The sequence below is a fragment of the Delphinapterus leucas genome, chromosome 16 (assembly GCF_059928025.1).
Source record: "Delphinapterus leucas isolate spDelLeu-1000000601 "Yukka" chromosome 16, BTC_Dleu_Yukka2, whole genome shotgun sequence".
NCBI classification, from domain to species: domain Eukaryota; kingdom Metazoa; phylum Chordata; class Mammalia; order Artiodactyla; family Monodontidae; genus Delphinapterus; species Delphinapterus leucas.
The window spans coordinates 24353067-24377853 of NC_143144.1; the positions used below are offsets into that span (position 1 = coordinate 24353067).

The 24787-nt window shown below is 50.1% G+C and overlaps 1 protein-coding gene across 2 annotated transcripts in view; it reads left to right on the plus strand.

Moving 5' to 3' along the window:
- The first annotated feature begins 17192 nt into the window (after window positions 1-17192).
- The window catches only part of HK1 (hexokinase 1), a 71167-nt gene continuing 63572 nt past the window's right edge, over window positions 17193-24787 (plus strand). The window contains exon 1 of one of the 2 annotated variants that reach the window (XM_089897582.1): window positions 17193-17555. In XM_089897582.1, the coding sequence (XP_089753708.1) occupies window positions 17265-17555 (291 nt within the window). In that variant the 5' untranslated portion in view covers window positions 17193-17264. The remainder of the gene's footprint in view (window positions 17556-24787) is intronic. The other variant, XM_022590752.2, reaches the window with a different exon arrangement.

Genomic DNA, 24787 nt, shown 5'->3' on the forward strand with positions numbered 1-24787 from the left:
AACGTATATTATAGCATGGTTCCATTTCTGTGTTGTTATTGGTATGTAGTCATCTGGAAATATAAAGAAGGGATATGTACCAAAATGTTAATAGAGCTTGTTTCTACAGGAATAAAGGTGATTTAAAATATTAAACTACTTGCCTGTATTTTCTGGCTTTTTTTTTTTTTTGCGGTACGTGGGCCTCTCACTGTTGTGGCCTCTCCCGTTGCGGGGCACAGGCTCCGGACGCACAGGCTCAGCGACCATGGCTCACGTGCCCAGCCGCTCCGCGGCATGTGGGATCTTCCCGGACCGGGGCACGAACCCGTGTCCCCTGCATCGGCAGGCGGACTTCCAACCACTGCGCCACCAGGGAAGCCCGCTTTCTGGCTTTTTAGTGATGAGTGTGCATTGCTTTTTTTAAAAAAAAATTATTTATTTTATTTTTGGCTGTGTTGGGTCTTCGTGGCTGTGCGCAGGCTTTCTGTAATTGCGACGAGCTGGGGCTACTCTTTGTTGTGGTGTGCGAGCTTCTCATTGTGGTGGCTTCTCTTGTGGAGCACAGGCTCTAGGCACGCGGGCCCAGCAGTTGTGGCTCACGGGCTCTAGAGCGCAGGCTCAGTAGTTGTGGCACACAGGCTTAGTTGCTCCGTGGCATGTGGGATCTTCCTGGACCAGGGCTCAAACCCTTGTGCCCTGCATTGGCAGGTGGATTCTTAACCACTGCGCCACCAGGGAAGCCCAGAAAATTACTTTTTTACCCAGAGATACTCCCTACCGTGTTTAAATTAGGGGAAAAGAGCGACACCATGATGACGATCACACCTCTGAAATGCTGGCCTTTGGAAGTTGTCTTGGCTAATTTCCATTCCTACGTGATTTCCTCCCCAGAGCAGCACCCAATTCCAGACCTCTGTGTAAGCAGAGGAGGCTGTAGTTGGGATGAGGCACCACCTGCAGACTAGGTTCCCGGGAATTTCTTCTGGGATGATATCCCGCCAGAAACCTTATGACAGTTTACTTGGGATTACAGACCGTTTTGGAAATAGGGGCCTGCACTCTGCCCCTGGTCCTCAGTATCTGGTGTTTAGCTCCCAGCTGGGGAACAGGAGCGAGGCTGGTGCACCCCTGACACTGCCTCCTTTGGGCTTTGCTTTTCTCCAGGCATCACAGCCCCTGCTGCTGAGAGCGGAAGAGAAGAAAGGATCTAGGCACAGCAGGTGTCCTCCCCACCATGGGGCAGACCTGCCAGCGAGGATGGGTAAGATCTCCTCTAGCTTTTCTCTAGCTTCACATGGTCACAGGCACCCCTGCCTGCTCAGCCCACTCCCTCTGGCAGGTGTTACATTAGGGTCCATTTTATAGGAGGGAAGCCCCAGACCAAGAGCACTGCAGGGACCTGTTATGGAACAATTCAGGAGCCCCTCAGATCCGGCCTCTAATTCTCTTTGCAGTTTAATTTTCACCAGGGCCAGAAAGGTCCTGACCAAGGGGAGCCCAGAGGATCATTCATGTAACCCCTCTGCTTAATTGCTTCTTAGACAGTCATGCTGCAAAGTCACAAATGTGCGATGAAAACAAGAGTGTGGCTTTTTCTCAGAGAAACCATCCTTGGCTGGATTCTACATTGCCATGTAGAAGCTGAAGCCCATTCTTGCCTCTTACAGAGAGCTTTGCTTCTCCTCTGCATGTTGAAACACACCCTGGAAAACGTTTACTGGACAAATTATGTTCTGAGTGGCTGGCTCATTTTAAATTAACCTGTGCTGCAGAATGCCCCTGTGGGCAAGAACTACAATTGCTCCCTTTTTCAGTTAGGGAAATAGAGGCACAGTGGTGTTTAAGCCCAAGGGACAAACGCAAGGCTAGTGCCCTGGGGACAGAACTCTCTCACAGCAGAGTCTCAATCACTGCTGTGGCCCAGCCTGTTTGCTTTGTGAAGACTTTCCCCAGGTCAGTGCTTGGATGTCAAATTAGTTCCCAAATAGCATCTGAAAGTGGGGAGGAAGTGCTAGCTCAGGAGGGAGCCGCTTTGGCCTCCAGGTGAGAAGCTTGGGCACACAGCGGGTCGGGTGGGGAGGGGGACTTTCCCTCAGTCCTGCAGGACTGGTTTAAAATGCCCCCTTCATCATCTCTGAGAAGGGCTTTGCGAAGTGTAGCCCAGACACATCTTTCCTACCTTACAGGGCATTGAGAGAATTGGACTCGATCCCATTTCTAACCCCCAAGTGGAAGCTCAGTCTCAAGAATCCAAGGCACCTGTTTGGTTATAGTGGGGAGACTCTCTGTGGGTCCCGGGCCTCCGATGCCTCTTCCTTCTCTTCTTCTCCTTTACTCCATAACCAGGGCGAGACAAGTTTTGCCCGCTCTGGGGAAGGAGGAGCACTTCCACACCAGGAGGTTCATGTGGGATGTCATTGCCACATCTCCTGGTCCCCACTGTCCCCTTCCTGTGCCCCTGCTTGGCTTTGCCAGCCCCAGGCAGAATGCCGCCGAGCCTTTAAAGCAGGCCAGGACAGCCTTGGAGAGGTGGCACAAAGCAGCCAGTGTCAGAGGCGCCACGTGGCAGTCAGCAGGCTCGGGCACTGGCACTTGGAGTTCAGGGTCAATCTGTGGGTCTAGGGCTGGTCCTCCATGGCACTTGGGGGTCCAGAGAGAGGAACACGGGCTCTGGGGTCTCAGACACAAGCTGAAAACCTATGAGTTGGAGCTTGGTTTGACCCCTCAAGCAGGCCGGTGTAAGTTGGCATTGTTGCCCTGTGCCTCTGTATAAATCCATGATCTTTTCTGCAGTTGCTGCCGTTTCAGGAGCAGTACCCCGTGCCAGGACTTCACTTTACATGGCCTCCTTTAATTTTCACAAAGGCCCAACAAAGTAGGTATCATTCCCATTTTACAGATGGGGAAACTGAGGCTTAGAGAGGTTATATTACTTGCCTAATTTTGCACAGCTGGTCAGTGGCAGATCCAGGACATAAACTCAGGTCTCTCTGACTCCAAGCCTGTACTCTTTCTATCTCCACGTCAAACTCAAGGCTCAGGGCCAGGCCTGCCGCTCAGACCATAATTGCCTTAGGACAGTTATATTTCAAATTGTTCCAAGCTTAGAAATGTTGTGCTTTGAATATTGAATTCCCACTCTTAATCTAAGGAAGGGCTAGAAATTATATGGTCCATTCAGTTTCTTTCTCCTTGGCTCCCTGGCTATTCCAAGCCCCAGACAGTATTTTTCACTATCGCCTTACTCTTGATTCTAGGCCTGTAAGTATATGCAAGGCTTCACGAGAGCCCTTTCAGCAAGAAGTTTGCTCTCGTGGGGTATCAGTATAAAGCCTAGACTGTTTGGGCCTTGGGCATGTGGAAAATTTGCCTGGATTGTCCTGGTCATTTTATGCCGATTCTTGCTTTCCTAGCTTCCCTAGGATCGTGATTTCTATGGAGCTTCTTTGATTTGGGGCCCGCTTAGAAGAGGGCATGGCTTTTCAGTTCATGAACAGCAAACATTTATTGAGCACCTATTCTACGCGAGGCAGGACAAGAAGTGCTGAAAAGATAGGGGCTGCCCTTCAGGGAGGATGCGTAGTTTACCGCTGGTTTTCACAGGGACTGGTTGCATGCCTGTGAGCTGCTATGCAACCTTCTAGAAACCTCAGTCTCCTTCCTTGTAAAGTGGGATTTCCTCTTGTGCTCTGTCACTCTGGTTTCCATTCCTTCTCACCCACTGAGAGTGGTTTTGTAAGAGTCCCAAGAACAGCAAGAGAGGGCAAGCCCCAGCACAAGCAATTTTTCAAGCCTCCGCTTTCATCCTGTTGCTGTTGTGCTACTGGCCAAAGCGAGTCACACAGCCAATCCCAGAGTCACTGTGGGAGGAGACAACATGAGAGCATAGATACAGAGAAGTGAACTGTTGTGGCTGTTTTCTGCAAATAATTTACTATATCCTCCTTATCCCTTCAGCTGCCATCATGAAGAAATCCACATGGGCCTGTCTCTTGATTGGCATCAGCTCTCCAAATCTGTGAGGCAGGGGAAGTTGTAAAAAGGTTATGGAAGGGTGGGGTGCTAACTCACCAAGGATGCTAACTCGTCAAGCTGGTCACTGCTTGTTGCCCACATTCCCTCCATGTTCATCTGGGAAGCATCTCACCCTGCAATTTGGGGGACACGGCAGGGCGGGGCCAGAGGTCCAGCAGAGACAGACCCCTGTGTTCCCATAGCTCCCCTACACGCCTCTCTAGCAGTTCAGCCAGCTGTGCTTTCATTATTGATGAGCACATGCATCTTCTCTAGAGGACTGTGGATTCCCTGAGGTCAGAGCCACTAGCACAGTGCCTGGCACATTTGTAAGTACCTAATAAACGCTGATGTGAATAGATCTGTGAATCGAAGATTTCTGAGCTCTGCTGCATTTCATCCAGAGAATCGTTTATCATTGTAGAATTTGCTTAGGTATTTCAATGTTACTTGTAACTACTTTTGCTTTCTGAGCGTGGTTGGTTAACTATAAGCACCAATATGCTGTGAATGCAAGTTGCATGCCTTTATAACACCTTATCTTGTCCTGTCTTGAAGGGTACAGCAACTGAAAGTCCAGTTCAGCCCCCGCTCGCTCAAAGTAAGGTAAGAAACCTAAATGTTCTTTCCGTTTTCTTCTGTAACGTTTTCTGTAAGAGAAACATATTGTATGGCACTTCTCTTTGGGAATTCTGATCATGGTTTTAGTGAGCAGCCCTGCAGTAGATTCTGGGGTGAGGAAGAGCGCTTACCTCTAGTTGCTCCCGCTGGGCCCAGCCCACTGCCACAGGGCAGGGGCTTTCTGAGGGACCTTTGTTACTAGGCTCCCTTCTTAGCCCTTTCTTAGAAGCAAAATGCTAAGCCTCAGAACTACACACTCAAGCCTTGGTGCTGTGTGGCATGCCGACTGTGGGAGAGACTCTGAGGGAGGGACTGCAAAGGTCTCTTCCCTCTCTTGTCTGGTCCAAAATGCAGGGTCAGGGGCTTCCCTGGTGGCGCAGTGGTTGAGAGTCTGCCTGCTTATGCAGGGGACACGGGTTCGTGCCCCGGTCCGGGAAGATCCCACATGCTGCGGAGTGGCTGGGCCCGTGAGCCATGGCCACTGAGCCTGCGCGTCCGGAGCCTGTGCTCCGCAACAGGAGAGGCCACAACAGTGAGAGGCCCGTGTACCGCAAAAATACAAAACAAAACAAAAAAACCAAGAAAGCTGAAGAACTCATATTCCCTATTTTCAAAGCTTATAAAGACAGTGTGGTACTGGCATAAGGACAGACATATAAATCAATGGAATACAATTGAACGTCCAGAAATAAACCCTTACAACTTTACAGTCATTTGATTTTTGACAGGGATATCAAAACAGTTCAATGGAGGAAGAATAGTCTCTTCAACAAATGGTGCTGGGACAATCAGATATCCACATGCAAAAGAATGAAGTTGAACCCCTACCTCATACCATATGCAAAAATTAATTCAAAATGGATCAAAGACCTAAATGCAATAGCTAAAATTATAAAACTCTTAGAAGAAAACATAGGTATGAATCTTTGTGACCTTGGATTTGGCAGTGTTTTCTTAATACAACACCTGTTATGGACTGAACTGTATCCCCCCCAAATTCATATGTTGAAGTCTTAGCCTCAGAATGTGATCATATTTGGAGACAGGGTCTTCAAAGAGGTAATTAAACTAAAATGAGGTCTTTAGGGTAGACTCTAATCCACTCTGACTGGTATTTCTATGAAGAGGAAATTTGAATACACAGAGACATCAGGGATGTGTGCACACAGAGAGAAGTCCATGTCAGGAAGGCAGCCATCTGCAAGTCAAGGAGGGAGGCCTCAGAAGAAACCAGACCTGCCAACACCATGCTCTTGGACTTCTAGCCTCCAGAATTGTGAAAAAGTAAATTTCTGTTGCTTAAGCCATCCAGTCTGTGGTATTTTGTTAGGGCAGCCCAACTAATACAATACCAAAAGAATCCCCAAGGTGGAAACAACCAACTGTCTATTAACTGATGAGTGGATAAACCAGCTGTGATATATCCACACAACAGAATATTATTCAGACCTAAAAAAGACTGAAATTCAGATATGCACTACGACATGAATGACCCTTAAAGACACTATGCTAAATAATAAAAGAAGCCAGTCACCAAAGACTGTATGATGCCATTTATACGAAATGTCCAGAATAGGCAAATCTGTAGAGACAGGAAGCAGATTGGTGGTTGCCCAGGGCTAGGGAGCCTGGGAGCTCGGGTGGGAAGTGACAGCTAATGGATATGGGTTTCTTTTGGGGATGCTGAAAATATTCTCAAATTGATTGTGGCAAGGATCTCACAACTCTGCAATTGTATTAAAAATCATTGAATTTTATACTTTAAATGGGTGAATTGTATGGTAGTGAATTACACTCAATAAAATTGTTACCCCAGAAAAGCATTCCTTTTTTATAGCTTAGAAGTATGGTGTATGGATGTACTACAATTTGTTTAACCACTCGCTTGCTCAGGGACATTTGGGTTGCTTCTAGTTTGGGCTGTTACTAATAAAGTGTTCTGAATATTCGTGTACGAATCTTTGTAGGGACACGTGCCTCAATTTTTCTTGGGTAAATACCCAGGAATGGAATTGCTGCGTCATGGGGTCGGTGTATATTGTACTTTATTAGAAACAGCCAAGCAGTTCCAAAGTAGTTGTATCACTTTACACTCCCATCTGTCTCATCCATTTTCATGTTGAACATAGACATTTAGGTATGTTTTATCATATACCTAACGAATTCGTACAGTCATATGCACTGATAGTTGTAAATTAATATACATATCGAGATACATGATCCAAACATTTTTACTACAGGGGTTTCTGAACAGACAAGTTCTGTAGCCTGGGGCTAAAACAGAGTAGATATTGTGCTAAAGGCATTGTATTTGTTTCCTAGGGCCACAAGAACAAATTACCACAAACTTGGTGGCTTAAAATAACAGAAATGTATTGTCTCACAGTTCTGGAGGCCAGAAGACCAAAATCAAGGTGTCAGCAGGGCTGTGCTCCCACCACAGGCTCTAGGGCACTTCTTCCACATCTGGGGGCTCCAGGCGTTCCTTGGTTTATCTTCACATGGCATCTGCCTCTGCCTTCAAGTGACAATTTCTTTTTTCCTCCCTGTGTGCTCTCTTCTGCCTCTTAATCAGGACAGTCGTCGGATTTAGGGCCCACCAGTAATCCAGGATGATCTGGAGGTCCTTAACTTAATTACGCATGCAAAGACTCTTTTTCCAAATAAGGTCACATTCACAGGTTGTGAGGGTTAAGACATATCTTTTGGGGGGTGCCCTTCAACCCACTACAGTCCTGTTGTAGCAGAACGAATCAGAAGGAGAAGATGGATTCAAGAGAGTTTGTAGGTTTGATTTGTGTTGTGTTTGTTCTCAAGACACAAGTATAAGTAGACTTGGTGGGGTTTGGTGACAGATCAGATTAGACTAGATGGGGTTTGGGAGGGGAAAGAGCTCACGGATGGTATTCAGGTTTCCAGCTTGGGTGGCAGGGAGACGGGTTCTGCCTGGAACACTCTTTTCCCAAGAGAGAAGAGGAAGCACAGGCATGGCATACTCCCTCATTTTATTCTGGTCTCTGCTCAAATGTCACATCCTCAGAGAAGCCTCCCTTATCCATCCTATCTAAAGTGATACATTCTCTGTTGTTCTTTATTGTAATTTAAATTTTCTCTCTCAAGTTCTAAAAATCTGGAGGTAGTCAATGTGGGGATGATATGGGGCACCTCGGTGACAGTTATCTCATAATCCAAGATGGTTCCTGGATCTCCAGCCTGTCTGTCTGTGCTTCAGCCAGCAAGAGGGAAGAAGGGGGGATGGCAGAGGGAAAGCTGCACAATCTTAGGAATGGCTCTTGGAAGCTCCCATGAGGCCGCACTTTCTTCTTGTTACGTCCTCCCTCCTGATGCACAGCAAAGCCAGTCTACTGACAGCGGGTGGCAGTGAATGAAGTACAGCGTGTACAGCATTTACTGCAGGGCACCAAGGGGCAGCTCGTGCTTGAAAGACTTTCAGGCAAGGGTTTTTTAAAAGGAGCACTAGGGGTGAGGGTTGCAGGGTGTGTGATCAGTTAGCAGACATTCTTCTGATTGGTTGGTGGTGAAGTAACAGGGGGATGTTTCAGGAATCTTATTCATCAGCCTTCTGGTTCCAACCAGTCTGGGGTCTACGTGCTTGTGGTCAGCAAGTCACCACCGTCCACTGAGTGGGGGTCTTAATTTCTGCAGAACCACTCAAAGGTATGCTTCAGATGTTATCTGTCTCCCTTCAGGAGGAACTAGGAGGCCTGTGACTATTGTCCTAATTATTAACTGCTCTTTGGAAATCAGGGAAGGCCAAACAAGAAGGGGGTGAGGGAGCATGGAGGGGCTTGTACCTGGGAAGACCCTGCAGGGGCCTGCTCAGTTTCAGTCCCCCCTTTTCGTTAAATTTTATTTTTATTTATTTTTATTTTTGGCTGTGTTGGGTTTTCATTGTTGCATGAGGGCTTTCTCTAGTTGCGGCCAGCGGGGGCTACTCTTTGTTGCGGTGCCCGGGCTCCTCATTTCAGTGGTTTCTCTTGTTGTGGCATGGGGGCTCAGCTGCTGTGGCTCATGGGCTGTAGAGAACAGGCTCAGCAATTGTGGCGCACGGGCGTAGTTGCTCTGCGGCATGTGGGATCTTCCTGGACCAGGGCTCGAACCTGTGTCCCCTGCATTGGCAGGCGGATTCTTAACCACTGCACCACAAGGGAAGCCCCCCCGCTACCTTTTCTTTGATATTTCTCAATCCTGAGGGGAACAGGGGTAGGACAAGAAAGGGAATAAAGTTTTGGATAGAGAGGTTAATCATAAACTTGGCAGGGGAACTCAGTTTTAGGGGGACTTGGCTTTACTCTCTGGCCAAAACTTGGTCCCCTGGCCACATCTAGTTGCAGGCTGGCTAGCCTTTATTCTGGGACGCCGGGCCAGGGCACCTAAACATTAGAGCATTTATTAGTTAGGACACAGGGGAAATGGAAATTGTAGGATGCAGCTGTGTCACATACACTTTGATTTATTTTTCCTCCTAGCGCCTGACATAAGGTACATTTAATTTGTGATTTGTTTACTGTCTGTCTCTCTCCACAGAATGTGGGCAGAGACTCTGTTTTGCTCACCTGTGCATTTCTAGTGAACTAGGAAGTGCAGATCACCTTAAGTGCTTCAGAAATATTTGTTGAGTGAATAAATGACAAGGGGAGGAATCGAGAAGAAAGGAAGTTTAAGAAGAAATAACTGTGATGGGAGACAAATTGAGTTTCAGGTGCCCATGGGATCTAGGAGTTGATATTTACAGGCAGTTGGAAATATGGGTCTGGAGCTCAGGAGAGAGGTGGAGGCCGCAACTCTTGACAAAAGTGATTCTTTGGGTAGGGCACGTTGGGATGGACCTGCAGAAGACTGAGAGAGGAGGAAATAGTCAGCTCAGCTGAATCCACCAAACTAGACGCCCCCCGCTCCCTGCCCCTGCACTGGGAGGGGCAACTGCTTCCACACCTCCCTTATAGGCCCCTCGGTCACGGGATCAGCCTCACCACTTGGTTTGAGAATGCCCTTTGTAAGAGTGAAACCCCTTGGAGGCGATTCTGGGCGCTCCAAGGAGCTCCAGTCCTTTACCTCTCAGCATAGAAAGAATTCAGCGAGGCAAAGTGATAGATAAGAGGTGATTTATTAGAATAGGATGCTTGTGAGGCTTACAAGCAGGTGGACGAGAGGGTGCCACACCCTGAGAACTTACCGGGTTACAGTTTTTTTTTTAATTAATTAATTATTTTTGGCTGCTTTGGGTCTTTGTTGCTGTGCGCAGGCTTTCTCTAGTTGCGGTGAGCGGGGGATACTCTTTGTTGCGGTGCCCGGGCTTCTCATTGAGGTGGCTTCTCTTGTTGCAGAGCACAGGCTCTAGGCGCACGGGCTTCAGTAGTTGTGGCATGCGGGCTCAGTAGTTGTGGCTCACGGGCTCTAGAGCGCAGGCTTAGAAGATGTGGTGCATGGGCTTCGTTGTTCCACGGCATGTGGGATCTTCCTGGACCAGGGCTTGAACCTGTGTCCCCTGCATTGGCAGGCAGATTCTTAACCACTGCACCACCAGGGAAGTCCCTGGGCTATAGTTTTATAATCAAAGGAAAAGTGGGGATGGGGAGAAGATCCCCTTCCTCCTCATTCGTTGGTAGACGTCATACTTCCATCATCAGCTCCTCCTCCAGGTTGGGTGGGGGAGTTTTCTTGTCCCTACGTGGTCAAGCTGGGACTGACTGTCATGGCACTATGGAAAAATTACTTCAGGTCTCAGTACAATGAGGGTCTTTCCCTTTGAAATGTCACCTTTCCATAAATTATTGTTTTTTTATGTGTGCAGAGAGCATGTCCTAGGGTCATTAACTTACTGAGCTCACTGGGCAGGATGTGGGTCTCATGCCACTATTGTTTTATTGTTTGGGGGCATGTCTCATGCTTCTGTTGCATGGTTTTGTTGCTAAGCAAGCCTGCTTGGCTTTGTGGTTAAGAAAACTTGCTTTCTTGAGTGATCCTTAACTTACAGGGGTCTCCCATATTTTTTTCTTTACTTACAATTTCCTAGTGGGATTAACTATTTAATTACCTGCTTTGTCCCTTTACTCTGTCCTGGTTCTGCAGAGCCAGGATCCACGTGCCATGTTTTATAAATCTAACCAAGATTTATTTATAGCTCAGTACACTAGGGGAGAAGCTCTCCAACTCAGGTGCTTGGACCCATCTGTGACTGAGCCGTCACTGGCCCTGGTTAAATAAAAGAAATAAGGACAATATAGTAAAATGAATATTTCACCTTGTTAGAGCAGCAGGGTGGCCTTGAGTCTGACTGCCTGGGCTGAGATCCCAGCTCTTCCATCAGTAGCCCTGTGACCTTGGAGAAGTCACTTAATCTCCCTGTGACTCGGTGTTCTTGTCTATAAAATGGGGATAAAATTAGTTTTTACCTCATCGGGTTGTTCTGTGGGTCAAGCAAGTTAATGTAAGTAAAGAATTTAGAACAATACCTGGTATGTAGTAAGTCCTACCTAAGCACTAGTATTATTATAAAACCAAAGTATTTTGTTTGAAAACCAGCCCTTATGTTTACTTCTCTGGGTTAAAATAGTTCTTCCTTTAGGAAATTATGGTAGTGGGAGATGGAAATTACAATGAAAAAAAAATCCGTAGCAAAATGAAAAGCCAGTGCCTAGGTTTTGTCTATATGTTTAATTTGCTGGCCTGTGCAATCCCATAGCCTGGGAACCCTGCCTAAGGGTTGACACGGACTCTCCTATGTGAGCATTTCCCTCCATATTTTGGAGCTAATTCTAAGGGGTAGGATTGAGGAGGACCTTCTGTTGGACCTGTGAGCTTGGCTGTATGTGGGCACTGGGGAGAACTATCCCAGGAAACTCGGGGTAACCAGCAGGGTGATTTAAGATTGCTCTGTTCCAACACGATATGGGCATCCTTTGGGGCAGGAGCTGGCTTCAGATAAGGAGCAGGGCTGAAGCCAGGCAGGACTCAGCGGTCTGGTTAACCCTTCTTCCTGCGGGCCATTATTCTTTATGCACAGGAGGCTCCTTAGGTTCAGAGGCAATGGAATGAGGATGGGATGTCCAGGAATTGACAGGACCAGACTGGACTTTCCTTTGGCTTCCCTGAGGGACTGTCACCCCTAAAGGGGAGTAGAAGACTTCTTGGGACAGAAGCTGAGCAAGGTGTCTGTAGGGGGTCAGGCCTTTTCTGAGCCAGGTAAATAGGTCAGAGTTGAGCAAGGGGCAGGCAGGCAGGGACCTTAATGAAACCTGAGAGGGTTGGGACTTGGGTGAAGCAAGAGAGGTGCTTAGGGTGCAAGGCCTCTCAGTCCCGGCCCTAATACCTGAGGCCTTCGGTCTACAAATTCCAGTTATCAGTTGAAAGTTGAAATGCCTACAGGGGCCAGTCAGCTGTGTGTACCAGTGAACAGGTGGGCTGGGTGGGGCCTGGGTAAGCTGCAGCACACCTACCTTGTCTGAAGGGGGCAGTGGTGCTCAGTGCCAGCTGCTTATTGCCAGTGATAACGTGGGCTCTGTGTGGCTAGACTTTGGGTGCCAGAAACCTGGATTTTAAAGTGACATGTGGGCTTCCCTGGTGGCGCAGTGGTTGAGAATCTGCCTGCCGATGCAGGGGACGTGGGTTCGAGCCCTGGTCTGGGAAGATCCCACATGCCGTGGAGCAGCTGGGCCCATGAGCCACAACTACTGAGCCTGCGTGTCTGGAGCCTGTGCTCCACAACAAGAGAGGCCGCGACAGTGAGAGGCCCGCGCACCGCGATGAAGAGTGGCCCCCGCTCGCCGCAGCTAGAGAAAGCCCATGCACAGAAACGAAGACCCAACACAGCCAAAAATAAATAAATGATTTAAACTGACATGTCATTTTCAAGTGTTGGCTCATAAAACATTCGGTGGGCCAAATAAGATGCTTTAGCCTGGTGCTTGTCGATCTATAACCTCTATTGTGATGTTGTTGGAGGGCAGCACTTTGGGCGAATGCGAGAGGAAAGGAGGCAGGCTGAGGTGATTTTCCAACCCCAGAGACTCCTCACCAGCCTTCTCACGCAGGAAGCAGAACTGTGCAAAGCTGATGAGAAAGTCACAATGGACTTGCGTCCAGTGTGCTCCAGATCTGTAGTACCACTAGGACCCTGGAGGAACCACTGGTCGGCAGCATCCATGAGAGACTGCTGAAAGTCTCCATGCTGAAATCCATTTCAGGCATTTCCTCCAGATGTCCCTGTAGAAAGTAAGGGTCTAAATCAGTCATTCTCATTCCTGGTAGTCCCTGGGACTCACCTGGGGAACTTTCAAAAGGATGTTTGGGGCTTCCCTGGTGGCGCAGTGGTTGAGAGTCCGCCTGCCGATGCAGGGGACACGGGTTCGTGCCCCAGTCTGGGAAGATCCCACGTGCCGCGGAGCGACTGGGCCCGTGAGCCATGGCCGCTGAGCCTGCGCGTCCGGAGCCTGTGCTCCGCAACGGTAGAGGCCACAGCAGTGATAGGCCCGCGTACCGCTAAAAAAAAAAAAAAAAAAAAAGCATGTTTGGACCGCACCCCAGGTCAATTCAGCCATCATCTCTGGGGCTGGGGCCTGGGGCCTGGGTATCAGCATTTGTAAAAGCTCTCCAGGTCATTCTTTTTTTTTTGACCACACCACACGGCTTGAGAGGTCTTAGTTCCCCGACCTAAGTGATCGAACCCGGGCCCACTGCAGTGAAAGCACTGAGTCCTAACCACTGGACCGCCAGGGAATTCCCAACACCACGGATCTAACTAATATGAACACTGGGTCAGGGTCCCTTCCTGGTGCTTCTTTTCAGAATGTGCTGTGCACAACAGGCCCCCCACTGTGTCAGGAGTCCAAGATGCTGCCCTGGTGTGGGCACTGGCCTTACTCTTTTCTCTTTTTGCTTTCTCTTTCTCTTTGCGACCTTAAACAAGCTCTTTAAATTCCATAACCCTCATCGACTGATTAAGTGGGGATAATGATATTTGCCCTTCTAACGTCACCAGCCTGTTATCAGGAGAAATGAGGCAATAAATGAGAAACTACTCTGTAAACTGTCAACATTATGCAAGCATTGCTGTTACAGGTGTGCTGCCAGATGCTGGGGTACAGCTTTCATCCGCTGCAGAGAATTTCTGGTGTAAAGTTCCTAGTGCCGTGGGTCTGATGCAAATGGTTTCATTCTGACTTAGCTGCAGCCCTCATTCTCTTACCAGCATGGGTGTTGTGTGGGTTGGCAGCCCAGCACTGTCTGACCCTCCACCCGCCATCCCAGCTCATACAGGAGGAAGCCCAGTAAATGAACAGAGAAACCCAGGGGACTTCTGGGAGAGGGGAGGGCCATCTCGAGGGTGAGGAGAGACCTGTGGAACTAGGTTTCCCATGGTCCAGGTCTTTGCTGCTTTTCCTCAGGGTCTGTGGAGTAATCAGCAAGGGGACTTGGCTGGGGTCCAAGAGATACGTGACAGCAAGAAAAGAGGCAGAGTAGTAAAGAACTGCAAGGGATGATAACTGGCATGACAGAAAGGGGAGACAGGCCCAGCTCTGAGCCCAGTGTGGGACATAGCAGTGCAGAATGGACTCTGGCCTCAGGAAGCTGTCTGATTGGGGCAGATAAGGCCACCCCCAAGAAGACAGTCAAAAATATCAGGCAGACTGTTATGACTCAGTGTTACTTATCTGAGAACCAGGCTGCAGTGAGGTAGTGGGGAAGGATGGACAGAGCACTGGCTGGGCAAGATGGCCCACCTGCTGCTTCTCACATTCTTAGCCTGTAAAGAAGAGTCTTGGTCTAGATCTAGATGGACTCTGAGCACAGTCCGAGTTTGCCCTGTGGAGGTGCTGAGGCCTGGGAGACTGCAGTGAGTAGCCGTGGTCAGGGAAGAGTTTACGGGGAAGGTGGGAGAGCTGGGCCTTCGGCGAGAGGGACACCGGTCAGGTGGAGGTGAGTGGAGAGGGCCGAGCAAGCAAGGAGATATGGGCAGGGGCTCCAACAGGATGGACGTGGAGTGGGCCAAGAAGAGTGGGAAGTGGCTTCGCTGTGGCCAACAGTGGGGGAAGAGATAAGCGGGGAAGAGTGAAGTCAGATTACAGAGGGCCTCAGACACCAGGCAGAGATATTTGAACCACTCCATCAGGAGGGAGCGAGCCACCCAGGGGTTTCAGGCAGGGTTACGCTGTGATTAGGCTGCTTTTTAGCAGGAGTAGTGTGGCTGGGACCTCAGAATGACTTGGATGGCGGGAAACCAGGAACCAGGAAGTCTTGCAATATTTCTGGCGTGGGCTGCTGAGGACTGAGGGTTGGGAGGAGGTGGTGGGGCAGGCCTAGAGATATTTCTCAGGAAATACTCATAGGTCTTGGGACATGGCTGCATTCAGGGGGTGTGGAGGAGTGAGTCACCTTAAGAAGCAGGTTCTCTCTGGAAGGCAGGGAAGAGAAAGCACTGGCAGCCTCCCTGCCTGCAAACAGAACATCTCCGGGCCGTTGGAAGGGTTAGCTTCTCCCTAGCTCCAGTTCAGATAAGACATCTCAGTTGCAATGGGGGGCTTCGTGATGATGCTGGCTGGGCCTGTGTTAAGGGGTATGTGTGCTCCTGATCGCTGCACTGGGCTCATTCCACCTTCGAGTGCCAGGCCGTGGGCTGAGTGTGAGACAGAGCAATTAACAAATCACAGTTCTCGATCCTGCTGAGTCTGGCAGAATCACATTCGCAAGACGCAAACGGCACTTGAGAACAACCAAATTGTTCCCATGTGCCCAAGTTTGCTTTATGGCCATGCAGGTGGTATAAGTGTTTGATGGATGCCAGGAAACCTCTCTGTTCCTGGTTTATAATGATACTATCCAGGGGGCAGATCCAGGTTTTGTGAAGCTTTAAAGCTTGAAATAATGTTGGGGAGCCTCTTTGGAAAATAATTCAAAATTACAAATATAAAATTGATAGGCCCTCTGAGGGCCTAGAATTGGGGGAATGCAAGCAAGAAGCCCTGAAATGTAAACCTCATCAGCTTCCCAGTCAATCTTACGATAATACCTACCATTTATTAATTGTATATTATAAGCAGGTATTTTATTTGTAGTATTTCACAGCAACCAAGGGAGGTAGGTGGGCATTAGTATCTCCATGTTATAGATGAGGAAGCAGGCTCAGAGAGGTGACCCTGGATGCCACAGCCGTAAAGCTAGGGGGCAGGGGCTGTGCTCTGGACTGAGGGCTCTGGCCTCAAGGGCCACAACTGAGACCCTCTTCAATTGGTGATGTCAAAGCCATGCCCCTGAGGGCTGTTCTGGACCTAAACCACCCCCTCCTGACTCCACTGTACCTTTCTTAGGCCTGGCCAGGGGCCCCCAGGATCCAGGGCTGGGGTAGAGGTTATGGGGTTGGACACTGGCCATCTCAGGGCACCATGTGGTGCAGCCTTGGTTTAAGTATCATGGCCTATTTAGGCAGAGGCTACATACGACTGGGAGGACAGCAAAACCCAGGGGTGAGCACTCGTTTTGAAAACACACAGACCCAAAGTCTAATCCTGGATCTACAGCTTTCTGGTTGTACAGCAAGACACATGGCCTCAGTGAGCCTCCACTTGCTTACCCGTTCAATCAGAATAGTAACCACTTCTTTGTATTTTGAGCTCATTACATGTCCTTTTGTAAGGCAGTAAAGCTCCTGGTGGTGTTTGGCACACAGAAGCAATTAATCTAAGAATCCTATGGTTGCCATCAGTCCTAGTAGCAGCATAAACACCTCTGATTCCTCACTTCCCTTCCCCCCTTTAAAGTCGAATGGTTTTCTAGGGATTCCTCCCAGCCCGGCTAACTTCCTCCGGGAAGTGAGAAAGGTGGCACCTAGGAGGGGCGCCCAAACTGTCCCCCAGCCTCCAGCGAGCCTGGGTGCTCAGGGGGCCGGGGGGGATGGGGACAGGCCGGGGCCTGCAGCTCAAGTCCCGCCCAGCGGGCGTGCGCCCTTCGGGAGGGCCGGCCGAAAGAACCGGTGACTCAGGGGCGGACGCTGTGGGGCGTCGCTCTTGGTTTAGCAACACAAATCCGCCAGCCGGGGATTAGGCCTGGAGGCGCCGCAGCACGGGCGGGCCAGGGTGGGGCGGGGTGGAGTGGTATGATGCTCCGTCGGTGAGGGCCCAGGTGGGGCTCGGCGCTCGGCCCCTTGGGCCCGCGAGAGCCGGTTGGCGTGGTGACCCGGTGCGAGGACCGCGAAGCCTCCGGGATCTCGCTTCCGCCGCCACAGGCCCCGCTCGCTTTCCACGCCCACTTCTTCGAGCCCCCCTCCGGGCGTCTCCCCTTCCACGGAACTCCCAGGGGCGAGCCCTAATTTCCAAGGAAGGAGACCGCCGCCTCTAGGCTGCCCCGTTCGGCAGCAAACCGGGCTGGGCGATGCCTCCTCTTGCGTCCCGAGCCTCCCCGCCTGCCCCCCGCCCGAGCAGGGCGCCGCCACGCGTGACGGTGCGCGCGCGACAGAACCTCCCGTCCCTGCGCCGGCTCCCTACGTGGGGGACGTGCAGGGAGATGCCGGGCTGTGGGGGATTTCGCGGCGTCGCCCGCCCCCTTTCCGGCACGGGGAGGAGCAGCCACCGAGCCCCCCCGGCCCTGGCCCGGCCGCGACCGCCCGGCGCTGCAGAGGCGCGCGGCAGCCAATGGGCGCCGAGGAGGTGGGCCGGCTGGAGGCTGTCACCCTCGCGGGGACGGGAGCGCGGAGACTGGGAGCGCGCGAGCCGCCGCCGCGCCCCAGGTCGTGGGGGAGGAGCGGCCGGAGGAGGAGGAGGAGGAGCCGCGGAGCTGCAGCCCGGGGACCACTGCTCACCCAGGCTGCGGAGGACAGACGCCCGCCCCAAGCCTGCCGCCCCGCGCCCCCGACCGCCAGCATGATCGCCGCGCAGCTCCTGGCTTATTACTTCACCGAACTGAAGGATGACCAAGTCAAAAAGGTGAGCCCCCGCCGGCGCCGCCGCCCGGCGCTCTGCCCGCAACGTTGCATTCCGGTATCCGCTCGCCGCCGCAGCCGCCTCCATCCTCCCGCGCCCAGCCTCCCCCAGGCCAGCATTGGTTGGACCGCAGGGCGGTGGGGAAGGCTTCGCCCTTTGATTCTTCCCGGGATCGTATGCTGCGTGTGTGTGTGTGTGTGTTGGGGGGTGGGGGGGAGACCCCCGAGACTGGGCTGTCTGCTGCAGTGTCCTTGAAACGGGATGTGGATGTCAAATGGGCCCCCGGGCCGTGCGGGGAGGGTGACCGTGTGGCAACTGGTGGGTTGGTCCACAGGGCCTGTTTGGTACGGTCCAAGCGCCATGGGCGGAGGAGTGATCACAGAGATGCTGGGGAGGTGAGCGCGCAGCAGGCGGGGGTGCTGGCTGGAGGCCATGCATCCCATATTTGGGGTTCCCGGTGGAGGGCGTCGGGTGCCCGGAAAAGCTGTCACCCACCCAGTTGTTGCGGCTGCTCCTTAATCTGAAGACGGGGCGACCGGCACGGCTTCCTGGAACAAGGAGAAGCGTGGAGGCCGCCGGAAACTTTGCTCATAGGCCTCAGGTCTGGAGCGGCATGTCTGAATGGAATTTTTTTATCCCTCTCCGTGACCGCTCTGCTCTCTTAAGCTGTAATTTCCAGCCAGCCCAGGGAGCTCAAATAAGAGACTGGTCTTTTGAGTCGGATGGAGGCCTTGACATGTATGCTTGTGGCATGTGTGTACTTGCACAAGGACACATTTCCCTACCCTGAGGTATTGCTGCCTTTAACTTATGCCTAACATAAAATCCTGTCTGCTGGCAGGTGTTAAAGGTGTATCTCTCCCTTATACCAGCTTTGGCGTCAAGTTTTTGAGAAACAGCCTAAGCTGTAGGGAAAGACGCCCATTTTATCATTGCCACGCCTGACAGATCTCCTGACCCACCCACACCCAGAATGGGTGACATTATTGCTGGGATAAGCTGGGGTGGACAGCAAAGTCAACCTGACTTTGGAGTTCAAACAAAGGAGCTGTACCTACAGGTGAGAGGCAGGAGCCACAGGTCTGCAGCCACAGGATGTTCAGTGCTCTTCTTAACCACCCAAGACAGCCCCCTCCTCTGGCACAACAGGAAACGGGCCTGCTAAGGGCAGTGACCTCATCAAGGTCACCCGAGGAGTTAGAGGGAGAGCCAGGGCGGGACCCAGGTCTCCGCCTCCCTCCACTGGGAACTTGACTGAGGCTCCTCCTGGAAGTCAGCTGAGGGGGAGGTGCTGAGACAAAGGCATTGGGGATGCTGCTTGGATCCTGGGTCCTGCGCTGAGTGGGGACCAGAGTTGGGTAGTTAGGAGACCAGCCTGGGAATCTGCCACGGTCCCTCACGGCTACAAGTGGCAGTGACTATAGAGTTGTCAAACCGTGGGACTCATGCTCACTCCCGTGGAGCACCCTGGAGCCTCCTTCTGACCACTGAGCTTGGGGAGCTCTGCACGTCAACATGTGCATTTCACCAGTTTTCTTCAGTGGTGTTGTGTATCCTTGATGTTCTTCCCATTTCACAGTGGGGGATTTAAGGCATAGATGAGTTCACTGCCCTCTCCCTGCACATGGTGCCCTCTGTAGCTCAAGACAGCAGATCACTGAGGTGGGGACCCGAATGACCTTGTAAGCCTCCAGCATCCACAGCCACCAACGTCTGTGTGGCCGCCAGGGGCCATGCTGGGTTGAGGTTTGGACTGCCCTCAGTGGGACCTATTTTATCAGGCACGCAGTATCTAGTGTGGCCCCAGAGCCCTCCACTCTCGTGGTGGCCGGATTCACACTCTATCCACCAGGCTCCTGTGGGCATCTGACTGTGTGACTTCTGAATCAATTGATCCTCAAGTCCCTCCTCTGAGACCGGCATTCTGAAATTCCCTCCCCACCCTCCACTGGCGTCAGAACCTTGCTGGAGGTGGGTCTTGAGGCCAGAGCTTCCACCAGATAATATTATTGGTCAAGGAGAGTCTTGAAAACAGGCTGGCTTTTTTGCACCTCATGGAGGAGTTCTCAGGCTGCTTTCTATGGGGGGAGTATGTGGATTCCTGCCAGGGGGTCACCTCGGCCTTCGTGATGGGCTGTGTGACTCTGCCATCCGTGATTGTGGTTCTCAGGAAGCTTCCTGGGCCTCCTGAGCACATAGTGGGCACTTGTTCTGATGGCCTAGTCAGTTTTCCCGGCCCCTACTCGAGCAGATCCTGGGAGACTCCATGTGCTCTCCTGGGACTCAGGACTTTTTAGAGACAAGCTTTTCCTACCTACCACTTACCCTGGGACTCCAAGGTACGTCCTCCACTTGCAGGACTCCAAGCCCTGTTCCTCCTGCGGGAACTGGGCCCTACCTGCAACCTGATGAGGACCCAGTGCAGACAGCCCCCACCCCGCCGCACCTGCCAGCGTGGGCAGCCATGGTGATTCAGCCCTCCAGCCCTAGGTGGCCTCTGGAGCTCTGGAGACAGCGCTGGCATCCCACACTAATTCTCATCCATCTACTTGCCCTCTGGCCTGGGTGTAGAGGGAAGATTGGGATGGTGCCAGGGAAGGTTTGTGGGATTGCTCAGTATACAAAAGTGATCATGAAGGGGTATCATTTCTCCCCCCATTGCCTATGAGACACATCAGTAATTCAGCCTCATAAATATATCCTGGGTTGAAACAGGCCAAGCATCTGGCTTCCCAGCCTGGAGTCCCATCTTCCAGACTGCATCTGCATAGTGTTGGATGATGTGGTGCGGTGAAAAGGGTGTCGTGGCATTAGACTGAAGTTAAGTATAAAACATAGATTTCCCTTTTACTCTTCTAGTGCTTTTAGGAGGAAAAGGATGCACATGTGTGCTTGTGAAAGGTTCCGTTCATCAGAATACCAGACATCTGTTAATTCTGCAGCTAGAGCCTGGGTCTTTTTTTTTTTTTTTTAATTATTTATTTTATTTATTTTTGGCTGTGTTGGGTCTTTGTTGCTGCACGCAGGCTTTCTCTAATTATGTCGATGGGCTTCTCATTGTGGTGGCTTCTCTTGTTGCGGAGCTTGGGCTCTAGGCATGCAGGCTTCAGTAGTTGTGGTGCATGGGCTCAGTAGCTGTGGCTCGCGGGCTCTAGAGCGCAGGCTCAGTAGTTGTAGAGCCTGGGTCTTTTGACCTCCAAGTAACTTTTACTTTTAACTTTTACATGCCTCTCATCTTGCCTGCTTCCTCCACTTGGGTTAGTCATTAAGAGCTCGAAGGAGGGTAAAGGATTACGTAGTGCTCTGTTCCTTTAGGAAAGGAAGATGGGTCCAGCAAGGTCAGAACTTGGCCTCTAAAGAAAAACTAGACATCCTTTCCTTCAGGGTTGACAGATGGTGAGCAAATGCCAGTGGATTTTCTCTGGGAGGGATCCCCATGACCCTAAGGAATCCCCATAAGCAGGTGGGCAACAGGTGTGATTTGTCCAATGGCTGAACCCAGAGTCCTCGAGTGGTTGGCTCAGGAAGGCAGAGGAGAGAATGCTTAGCAGTTAGAAGGCTACCAAGTTCTTTTTCCTTGGAGCCCACGTATTCCAGCGGCAAAAGCAAGCATTTAAAAAATGCCCATTTCCTTACTGCTCGGGGGTGAGAGAGATGAGAGTTAGAAAATTATGAAAACTATCTCATGCACCTTTTGATCTGGTGTTATACAAGCATCCAGTAAGAGCCTCACTCCCTGGGGAATCTTCATTTCATAATCCCTATCCCCTCTACCTTGGATGTTCCTTGGAGTTCTCCCCCTAAGAAAATGCCCAGGACTTCATTTTGTTTGATAATTTGGGATTGTCGTGAGGGAATAAACTGGGAAAGTGGGTGGGTATGCAGGACTTTCACATCTGGCCGTGCTGCGCTGTCCTCCCACACTCCTCCTGTTTTCTAGAGAAAAGACTGATTTGTCTCCATGTGTGTCTGCAGTCAGGGGTTCCTGCCTGATAGAATTAGCCACTGGAGTCAGCGCTGAACATGCCTGAGGAGGCCCTGGAGGAGATGCTGGATAGAGAGGCATCCATACAGCTCCGTGTCCAGGAAGCAGTCGTGGCTAGACTGCAGGCACCTGCTTATTGATTTGAGGCCCTTTAGAATCAAATCCGATCATGGGAACTCAGTCATTTCTTCAGAAAATGTTTGAGTCCTTTATTATGTGCAGAGTATTGTGCTAGGATGGAGTGACAGCTATAAACCTGGTAGAAATAGTCCCTATTCTTATGGAGTATAAATAATTATTTGCTGTCTTATGGTAAGTGCAAAACAGAGAATGCTATGAGAGCTATAGGGGCCAGTGGTCAGATCTTGGGTGGGAAATCACTAGCCTAAGAGTTGCTTAAAGCCAGGCTGTAAGGAATTCCCTTGTGGTCCATTGGTCAGGACTTGGCACTTTCACTGCCAAGGGCCTGGGTTTGATCCCTGGTTGGGGAACTAAGATCCCACAAGCTGTGCAGCACGGCTAAAAAAAAAAAGAAAAAAAATCAGACTCTAAATGTACAAATGGAAATATTATACTTAGAAACTTCGTAAGGGAGAGTCGAATAGATAGTTACCAAAATGTAGCTTTGCTTTCTCTCTTTTTTTTTTTTTTTTGTTTTTATAAATTTATTTTTATTTATATTATTTAGTTTTGGCTGCATTAGGTCTTTGTTGCTGCACTCGGGCTTTCTCTAGTTGCGGCGAGCGGGAGCTACTCTTCGTTGTGGTGCACAGCCTTCTCATTTCAGTGGCTTCTCTTGTTGCGGAGCACAGGCTCTAGGCACGTGGGCTTCAGTAGTTATGGCACACGGGCTCAGTAGTTGTGGCTCACGGGTTCTAGAGCGCAGGCTCAGTAGTTGTGGTACATGGGCTTAGTTGCTCCGCAGCATGTGGGATCTTCCTGTACCAGGGCTTGAACCTGTATCCCCTGCACTGGCAGGCGGATTCTTAACCACTGCGCCACCAGGGAAGTTCCTTGCTTTCTCTCTTTTTTAATGGATTGTTGTCGCTGAGCATCCCAAGACACCTTCTGGGTGCCATATCAGATATCAATTGTGTGTGTAGCTATATGTGTGCGTTTATGTATATATGTCTGTCTATACCTAACAATACACATAGACACACTAACATGCATGTGTGTATGTGTATGCTTTTCATCTGATCTTTCAGAAACCTGAGTGATGATGTCACGATAGGAAGTATTATTCCTGAGCTCCCAGGGCAGCTCCCTCCCCCTCACAGCTCCTCCCCTGGACATCCTGCTGCCTTGTGTACAGTGGACAGAAGGCAGAGATTTTATTCCCCATTTAGAAGCAGGGACTGACTGGAGGCCCAGAGGAGATGAATGACTCTCAAGGTCTTAGAAAATCTGGAATGGGATCCATAGGGCCATTCTTGCTCCCCCCGCTTCTTTCCTTTAGGAGAAAAACCCATCTTTGTTGATTTGAACAATTTAACTTAGAATCTGTATTTTAATTCTCTCCCCCACAAATCAATACATATGAATTAATTTTTTATTATGAAATATTTGGGGTGCGTAAAAAATATTGAAGTTAACGTAACAAACACTTGTGTATCCACTCCTCGGCTTGCGAGGTAACAGACACAAATACAATTATATTACAGACACGACTAAAACCCCTTCTATGCCCGTCTTCAAGTCACATTCATTTCTCCTCCCCGAGGTGACCTCTGTCCTGAGTTTGGTGTTTTATCATTTCCTGCATGTTTTAATATTTTTATTACGTATCATGTATCTATGAACAGTATGTAGTGTTACTTTATATGGCTTTAACTTTTTGTAAACGGTGTTATCCTGTTTGTATCCTTCTGCAACTTGCTTTTTTTTAAGCTCAACATTGTATATTTGACATTCTTCCATGTTGATCTGTATACCTCTGTTTCATCAATTTAAACTGCCGTATGCCCTTACATTGTGTGAATACACCAAACTAATTTATCTGTTCTTTTGGTAGGCCTTTGAGTTTCTGATTTTTCAAATTACAGACAGTGCCCCCATGATCCTTCTGTACACACGTAAGTTGCTCTAGGCTGTGTTTCTAGGGCTGAAATCGCTCAGTGGAGGAGTGAGTGCATCTTCCCACTTTTAAGATTTTGCCAAATTGCCTCCGTGGTCATGTCAGCTCCCAGTCCAGTCAGAAGTTTGTACAGGTTCATATGGTTCCACAGCCAGCCCTTGGTTACAGTAAAACCTTAAAATTTTTTAATAGGTAATTTTGAAAGAAACTGTTTCTTCCCAGCCATTTCCATTCACATACAACATTTGAGCTTGGCTTAAAATTAGCCATTTCCTAGTTTACCTTATGAAGGGGAGCCCTTGCTGCCCAGTGTTACTGAGTGAGGTTGACAGCTCACTGTGAGCAGTGCCCACCCCATTGGCTGTCAGCACAGTGCCCAGGTGGCGGCGGGGTAGGGCGTACAGAGAGAGGCTCATGAAGGCTGTGTCCCCTCGTGCTCTAGCATGAATTCGTTAAACTTTTCTGGGAATTAAAACAAACAAGTGTGCTTTTGCCTGCATACACTCTCTTCCTGGGTGGATCTGACTGGGGCAGGGCTGGCTTATCTGTCCCCTAAACATTTCTCTATTACAGAAAGCTCATGCCGGCAGCCTCTCTCAGACTATCTTCCGTAAAAGGAGAGGGTGGCTGTGCGCCACCTGCCCCCCCCCACCAAGGCACACTGCAGTGTGAGGTCTGCAGCCCAGCCCTTTGCAAATGCGGTCCCTGGGGAGGCAGAAAATGTCAGATCACGTTCATCTGATTGCATGCTTGGTTACAGGCTCTCAGACGCCGAGGCCTTGAGGGGGCCTTGGAGGGAAGGGTGCACTGAATGCCTGCTAGGGGCCTCTCTTTCTTAAAATGGGTCTTATTTAATCATCAGTAGTAACAATACTAATCGAAGCCAACATATATAATGCCTGTCACATATGCTGCACCAAAGGCATTACATCCTCACAGGTCCCCTGTGAGGTGGGTACCCTTATGACCGCCACTTTTGGATGAGGACTCTGAGGCTCAGATATAAACAGAAGAGCCAGCATTCAGACGCATTAAGTCTTCTGGCAGAGCCCCTGCTTTTTTTTTTTTTTTTAATTGAGATATAAGTCACATACCATAAAACTTAGCATTTAAAAAATTTTTTTTAAATACATTCATTTATTTTATCTTTGGCTGCATTGGGTCTTCGTTGCT